The sequence below is a fragment of the Bacillus rossius genome, chromosome 3, assembly GCF_032445375.1.
Source record: "Bacillus rossius redtenbacheri isolate Brsri chromosome 3, Brsri_v3, whole genome shotgun sequence".
NCBI classification, from domain to species: domain Eukaryota; kingdom Metazoa; phylum Arthropoda; class Insecta; order Phasmatodea; family Bacillidae; genus Bacillus; species Bacillus rossius.
Genome location: NC_086332.1, coordinates 60,565,062 through 60,573,637, shown reverse-complemented (window position 1 = coordinate 60,573,637; position 8,576 = coordinate 60,565,062). Strand labels below are relative to the sequence as shown.

The window sequence follows — 8,576 nt, the reverse complement described above, 5'->3', positions numbered from 1 at the left end:
TTCAAGTCATTTATCAGGCCAAGGATGTCTCTAACAATATGAATAAGTGGAGTAAAGATCCACTCTTTGGCATTATCTGAATGTCAACCAGGATGCGCATGTTTGATGTTTGCTAAAGAAAATTAATGATTTTTATTTGTAAGATAAGTAGAACATTTAGAGTTGATATCACGAAGAAATTATCCTTTTTGGCATGCCCTAGTTCCCTTTTCGACTCATAGATCACAGCGGCAATTTAGTTCTACGGAATCATTAGATCGATTGGTTTGGCATCGTAAGCTGTCGTAATGTTCCTTTTGAATCGTTGTACATTGTACGCTGATGTTCTAAGGCTCACCGTAACCATTCAGTTGACGAATGACTACTGTGACCTCAAATTGCTTATTGGGAATGTATACGTGTCAGTGGTACTATTACCACTCACCCTTGGGAATTATGATTACATGTGCATTTGGTCTAGGAAATGGTCTAAAATCATTCGTCCTTAAGGAGTGATAGAAACACGGTCATTGGTTTATCGAAAAATGCCTCTTTATTCTGAAGGGGTAGTGTCAATATCAGCTTTCAAAGGAGGAAACGTTTCATACAGCACTTCTTTCAAAGGAACTTGTTGTGGAGGAAACGGTGGTAGTTGTAGCTTATAGTAGGTAAGGGGACCAGAACTCTTGTTTCTCTTGTGTGGTGATACCACTTGCAGCTGTTCGGAAGGATGAGTCTCATTCACATCTTCCCTCGGCAATGATGTTGATGATTGCAGCGGTTCAAGAGAATAAGTATCAAAGACCTCTTTCTTCGCAGACAATGTCGATACATGTAGGTATTCAGAAGGATACTTCTCAAAGGGCTCTTCCTGCAGAGATGATGGTGACTTATGCAGCTGCTCTGGAGGATATGTTTCATAGACCTCTTCCTTCAAAGGTGATGGAAACTCTTGCAGCTGCTCGGGAGGATAAGCATCAAGAGCCCTTTCCCTTGAAGATGATGTTGATGCTTGCAGCTGCTCAAGAGGATAAGTCTCGTAGACCTCTTCCTTCATAGGTGATCGCGAATCTTGCAGCTGCTTGGGAGGATAAGTGTCAAAAGTCTCTTCCCATGGAGATAATGGTGCTTCATGCAGCTCGGGAGGATATGTCTCATAGACCTCTTCCCTCAAAGATGATGGTGAGTCTTGCAGATGCTCGGAAGGATAAGCATCAACAGCCCTTTCCCTTGAATATGATGTTGATGCTTGCAGCTGTTCAAGAGGATAAGTCTCGTAGACCTCTTCCTTCAAAGATGATGGTGAATCTTGCAGCTGCTCAGAAGGATAATTTTCAAAGGCCTCTTCCCTTGGCGATGATGGTGACTCATGCAACTGCTCGGGGGGATAGTTCTCACATACCTCTTTCCTCGGAAACGATGTGTCGACTACCAGTTGTTCAAGAGAATAAAATTCAAAGGCCTCTTCCCTCGGAGAAAATGGCGATTTTTGTCGGTTTTCGGGAGGGTAAGCATTAAACACATCCCCCACTTCTCTCAGATAAGTAAGCTGGATGTTTCGGTGTTGAGTGATGTCGTGGAGCCAATAGGGCGTAATAGAAGCCAAAACGAACCACGTCCTTTGCAGTGACCTAAGGCCAGAGATGCTGGCTGTCATAACTGCTGATAAGGTTGATTTCATACAGCTGATTTTCTGAAACACATACATAAATTGCACTATGATAACAAAACTGTTACTGTCATTATACATTATTATGGACCTTACTTAGTTGAGAAAACCCGATAACTGATTCGTGAGTCACGAGAATGGTCCGGGGAGTGCTTCAAAAATAAATAAAAGCTAGCAGTAAGTTAAATCCTCAGATTTGTGAACATTTTAGTGTGAATCAACTAAAACGCTAATGAATTTATCCTGTTGGTGAAAATCACTATTTTCCTGTTAAATCTGTAATTTAATAACATTGATGTGTGTAATAACAAACTAAATGGGGATATAATTTAACTTAATGCCTAAAACATATATATTCTTCTACTTATCACTTGTTTTAGATTCTTCCCGTCAAAACAAGCTACAGAACTGGACCCAGTAGTGTCTTGAGTTGGTAAACAAAGCATATTAAAATGTTAAATAACATTCGAACCATTGCTTTTATAGTCATGTCATTTCAAGCATTATCACAAGAAAATAATAATAATTGGCTTTACATCCAGAAAATAAGCTGAGTGAACCATAATGAATACCATTTAAGCTACGTATTAGTGCGTGAAATTTACCTGACTAGAAATACTTCAGCGTGACAAGCATAAGCAAAACAATGTCACCTGATACTGCTTGCAAGTGTTGAGTTAGTATGATTTATCGCGAAAATGATTAAAGATAGCTTAATTTTACAGAAATCTTACGGGTCAAGTAATTTGACAAAATTTCTGTAGCTTCTTCTTAATCCCCGGGTTGGAATAATTTTTAACAGAGTGCATTAATTTTCAAATGCGTAAAGTTCTATCAAAAGTAGTACCGAGGAAAGTGGAACTTAGGTAAAATAATAGACTCGCTTTCTGGAGGAATCGGGTTTGAATACTAAAATATAAATTCTGATCAAGGTTTTACAAAGTTTTCCTGAAATCACTCGAAACAAATCCTAGAATTTTTTTTTTTTTACTATAGGCCAATGCCGATTACTTTCCCCTGCTTCCCTGACTTGCATTGTGTTTGTCTGTTTGCAATGACCTCTTTGTTGACGAGGGAAGAACCAAAATAAACGAAATAATAAAGTAAATACAACTTTCAATTGTAGAGGTACTGATTTTCATTGGCCCAGTCATCAGCAGGAAGACTATAAATACTAGTTAATCAAAAAAGAAACTTTGTTAACATGAACCAGTATTCTGAAATCAATCACGCAGTAAAACTAATATGTGGAATAGGCCCTACCACTTTCTCTACTCACAAAAAAGAAATAATGCAGCTCCGTTTGGCGCCTTGCGGCAGACGATAATTAGTGATCTTCGCATCCGTGCGCGGTTATCTGACTAACTTTGGATCTAAAACCAGGGTATGAAAGGCTAAGGATAGTGAGACCTGGATGACAACATAATAGAGCTCCCAAATTTGATCCTTGGAGGTCTGACGTGGATTGCGTTGGTGATAAACTAGTGGTACCATCATCTTCAGATCCCATGCTTTGCTAAAAATATTCCTGGTTGGTATATCTGGCTGTGTTCCTCGTTACACCAAACTCACTTCGGGAATATAGAAGTGTAGCGATCAGATATTTCAAGTACTCTCACTGACAAAAAAAACTTTGATATAAACATTCGAGTTTACGAAACAGTTTGTTGGGTCAAGTATATATTCCCTTCTAAAATTACAACAAAAAGTATAGTTATTTCGTAGTCTTTGGCTTCGTTAAAAGTGAAGAGTTCACCAACGTTTCGTTTGATATTTCAGCTCTCATCATCAGGGTAAAAGTCTCCTGAGACTCCTCGCCACGAATATTTTATTTAAGTTTACAAACTTTTCTTTCAGTTTAGAGTATTCGGATCTAGGTTCTTCGAAAGTGCAAATGTGGGGCTCATTGTCGTTAGCCGACAATATCTTCTTAATGTTCTCCAAGCACAGCGTCCCAAGGATATTAATCATTCCATTCTACATCCAGGGATGTCAGGCACCTGTTGGTTATTTTTAATAAGCTTTTATTAGCTTCATACGTATGTATGTTAGTATGTAATGGAAACTTTGAACATGATTTTGTCCTCCTTCAAAACGTCGGATTAACTCGAAATTTGGCGTACTTATCTAGGACCGATGACAATTATATATTTTGAACCCGTTATCCTTACTAGGATAATCAGGGTTAGCGATTTTTTTTTCTTACTGGTAGTGTCTTTGCGCCAAGACCAAGAAGGGAAACTACCAGGCGTGCCGATCACCTATTTCTCGGATAAGTTACCGACTTTGAATAAGATGAAATTTTCGGAGAGGGAACCTGAGAACCAGCTATCTCATCCAAGGGAGGCAGTAGGCGCCCAAATTGCTCATTTCTCGGATAAGTTACCGACTTAGAATTATACATGAATGACTTCCCGATTTTATTTAAAATCAATGATTTTCATATTAGGATATTGAAAATATTGTGTACTATAGTTCTTCAACACGCTATATCGAATATATATTTTAAAAGCAGCCAATATTTACTCAAACTCACTTTAATAGTAAATTGATGTAATAAAGAAAAGTAACTAAAAAATGAAAAATAAATAATAGTTGAAAAAACTAAAAAAGACGCTTTTAAAGAAAATCCAACTAAAAAATGAAAAATAATAATAGCATAAAAAATAAAATATAGGCTACTCTTTTATAGAAAATCCCACAAAAAAATAGAAAATAAATTTTATTCAATTTGTGCTAAGAATAGTGTAAATAAAAAAAATCTTATTTATTGCAAAAAAAGCGTGGGGTGCTTTTTAAGATATTATCAAATGATAATTCTTCTACGCATATCTGTCAATAACATATTTATAACTAATAACACCATGCACTCCATGCTTTTTTTTTGCAATAAAATACATTTTTTATTATTTACACTATTCTTAACTCAAATTTATTAAAGTTTATTTTCTATTTTTTGTTGCAATTTATATAAGAGCGTATATTTTATTTTGTTAAAACTATTATTATTAACTCGTAAGTCATTGAGAATGTGTACCTTGCCATTGGTTTCACCCTCGTGATAATTATAGTTATTATTATACTCACCCCTGACTCCTGGGGATACTGTGGGTTGTCACTGTCGGCATCGGCAGGAGCGAAGGCATCAGGGATGGAAAACGCTTCCAAATCCTGCATCGGAGGAGAAAGCACCGCTTGATCCTGGTCGCATGTGGCCTCTACTTCCGTCTTTTCTACGTGACGGCTAGGAGACTGGTAATCAGCGAATAACCCCTTAACATAATCCACTTGAGGAGCCGTTGAATACAAGAGCATATGGTGGTGGCAGGTCACCAGTTCCCTATATTCCAGCTGCAGCTGCTCATGGATGGATATCAGCACCGCCTCTTCGTCCAGAGGAGCAGAAGTGGACATCATCTGCTCGCGAGAAGAGGCAAGTGAGCAGTCGTGCAGCTGAGGTGTTGATGCACTCTGCATCTGTTCACGAGTCGACGCAAGCAACATCTCTTCCATCAGAGAAGCAGGAGAAAACTTGTGTTGTTGTTGGGAAGATGCTAGTGGCCCATCACGCAGCAGGGCACTGCTAGAAGACGGCACGCCCTGTTCCTTCAGATGAGGAACTGAGCAGTGCAACTGGTGGTCGGCGGGTATGATCACGACCTCCTCCAGGCCATGGCAGGGCCGACTGGCGCAGCGCGCTGTGGCGGGACAGCCCCAGCCGGCGCAGGAGGCCAGCATGCGCCACAACTGGCGCAGCAGCCACAGCACGGTGACCAGCAGAGGGAGGCTGACCAAACCAACCAGCAGGTACACCATCTGCAACACAAGACACGCTTCATCAACACCACTGACTCAGGTCTTAATGACCTTGTTAACGTAGTGGGAAAACATTGCCGGTGTGCGCAGCTCGTGTTGTTTCTCACACCAATGTGTGAACTAAAGTAACTAAAGTACATAGGGAAAAAACTTTTCTGGACTATTGCAAAATATTATTTTGGAAACCAGTTGCCAAAAATAGTTTGTAATACTACAAATATGTATTGCAACCTTGTTCAGCACATGCCTATAATTATTTTTGCATACATGAAATACATTTTTTTCTAGATAATACTGAATATTTCTTACAAATTTACACATTATTTTATTTTATTTTTATTTGATGTTTTATTCAAGCATTCACGATGGTTCACAAAGCTGAATATTGTATAGGCCATACGATGTAGTCAAATCGTCAAGCCCAGGGAAAAGTTTATACACTGTGTTTGTGTTTTTGTTTTGTAAATGAAACAGACATATTCATGTAAAATAGCAGATATTTGTACACTTGTACATTTAAACGAAAACAACTGTATCATCACAAAATGTGTTCGTAGTAACTCTGGGTTTGTATTCTTACCCGGGAATTTATGCTTTGTTTTGTCCCAGTACCTTCAATAGATAAAGTATTTTGTAAACCGTTCCCTTAATAGCTTTCCAGCTTTAACTGCGCACATAAACAAGCATAAAAAAACAAAATAAAGTACAATTATTGAATAATCGATTGTCTGTACCATGGTTTAAATATTAAGCTTGAATAAAACATCAAATAAATATAAAATTATGTGCCGATTTTCGAGAGAAATATTCAGAATTATCTCAAATGAGAAAACACCCATAACAATTTCTTATTCAAAGTTACAATAAATTTGTAGAATATATTACAAAAAAAATTATTGGAACTGGTTACCAAAGAAATCTTTTGTAAAAGTACAGACTTTTTTTATCTCTGTAGGTGAGAAATGGAGATCGTGGAGCAGCATCTGGCCTTGGTGTGAAACTCCTCCAAAATGTGAAAATTCCTTCTCCAAACGAGCCGGGTTTGGAACGAATATCTTAGCGAGATGCGAGGCGTTGTTTTATCACGTGCAAATTGTTTGATTAAAATTTAAATAATATTCACGTAAAAATAAGTCAGCTAAAATATTATTATTTTTTCCATGCTAGTCATTATTTAGTTAATTTTTATCAACAGTTCGCCACCCGTTCCAAGCCAATAAATAATCAACACATGCAGGTTACTAGTTTTCGTACATAAAACACTAATTCTGCTTCTAACTACGAAAGGATATAACATTTCTGTACTGAAAGTTCTATCAATTTAAAAATTTTAATCCAGGAGCATGTGGCGCAAAAGTTCCTCATTGACTGGAGCTGTCGTACAATAAGGAAATTTTGCTTCCTGCAACTCATAGCGCTTTGATGCAGTATTTATTTGTTATTTCATTACTAGTGGATATTATTTTTCTGACATTTAAACGATATTTAACAAAAAATGGTGAGCGTGTCTTTTAGTACTCGCCAGACATGTATAACATCTAATCTTAGTAACGAGAAAATTCACGTGTTCTTGCGTTGAAAATACACTTATGATATGAAACTCGCACACGAAATTTAACGTGCAAATTTTCTAAATATTGTTAAGCGTGATATAAATACAAAGATTATTATTATTATTTTTTAAATTCTGGAAGCGAATCAAGCGTAGTCTACGCACACGCCGCTAGAATTCGTTGCTAGAGCAGCTACGTCGACTACCGAATTATGCGATTTGCAGAGCGAAATGTTAACCTATATAAAGAAACGGCTCCGATAAATGCAACACAAAATTTAAAAAAATTACTCAACTCTGTCTGATTTTCGACAAGGAATTTTATTACCCTAATAAAAGGCCCATTTTGTTAAAAATTCTTTAAACAGTTAACACTATAAAGATTATTTTTTGCTTTGTTAAATTTGGTTCCCGTTATTCGCCACAAATGTCAGCAACGTGGTTACACATATCCGTTCCATGCGACTTCCGAGTCAAGTAATTACTCCTACCAAATACAGTATACCGAGAGCTAAGATACACATTAAAAAGTGTGTGTTTGGTTCACATCGGTCTACATTGACAGTGCTGTTGGCAAATGGCGAGTACGGGCGCAGGCGGGTCAGCTCAGTCTCTGTGACTCCTGGCCGGGAGGGAAACAGCACGCGGCTCTGACACGGAAACTGAGTGACAAATCTCCATTGTATAATTTCATTTAATTATTTGGTTCTCTTATTTTATTTATAGTTAACAAATCGTTCATTTGCTAACGCAAGTTCCCCGTGAGATTATCTAGCTTTTTTTCTTCACGTGCTATTTTTTCAAATGCTTTACTCCAGACTTATTGACCCATGTAATATAACTTGGCATCCGAATATGACTTGCACTGCACATTCTTTTTGTAAACGAAAAAATAAATATTAATGTAAAAATTACAGATATCCGTAACTTTATACATTTACACGGAAATAGCTGTATCACTGCCAAATAGTGTTCGCAGTAATACTGGGTTCGTATTCTTACCCGGGAATTTATGCTTTTGTGTTGTCCCAGTACCTTCATTAGCTAGAGGTATTTTAAACTGATCTCTGAATAGCTTTCCAGTATTAACTGCGCGCATGGAAATATTCAAATTGTGGAACATTAGATAATCTTTTCCATGGTTAGAAAAAAAAACATAACATTATTCCTTCTACATTTACGACATCTTACTTGTGAACTGGTTTCTAAAGGAATATTTTGTAAAAGTTCAGACTTTTTTTTTAAATCTGCACAGCGCTCAAAACCTAGGAGAACACGCCGGCCGCGATGTCGAGCACGGATGTTCCGTCGATGTTGATCACACTGACAGAGCTGACGCGACACGGGGCAGGATGTTCGTCAGCTGCCTCACGGAACTGCTGTCCGGTGCACGTGGACGGTTGTGCGTGCCCTGGTCCGCCCGCGCCGCGGCGCGCTGCTCCACGGGACGACCCTGCCTCGAAGTCCGCGCTCGTCGCACCACCAGCCTGCCGCGGCGCTCACCAGTGTCCGGGAAGTCTCCACAGTCTCAGAGTCCCGGGACATCCCGGGGCCAGCCCT

At 38.5% G+C, this 8,576-nt stretch overlaps 1 protein-coding gene across 1 annotated transcript; it reads right to left on the bottom strand.

Moving 5' to 3' along the window:
• Positions 1–513: 513 nt before the first annotated feature.
• LOC134531298 (uncharacterized) lies at positions 514–8,057 on the bottom strand. The gene is made up of 3 exons (XM_063366992.1): positions 8,052–8,057; positions 4,736–5,464; positions 514–1,672 (listed from the first exon to the last, which is right to left on the bottom strand). Exons 1-3 carry the CDS (start codon positions 8,055–8,057, stop codon positions 533–535), a joined length of 1,875 nt encoding a protein of 624 aa, XP_063223062.1. The 3' UTR covers positions 514–532.
• Positions 8,058–8,576: the final 519 nt, after the last annotated feature.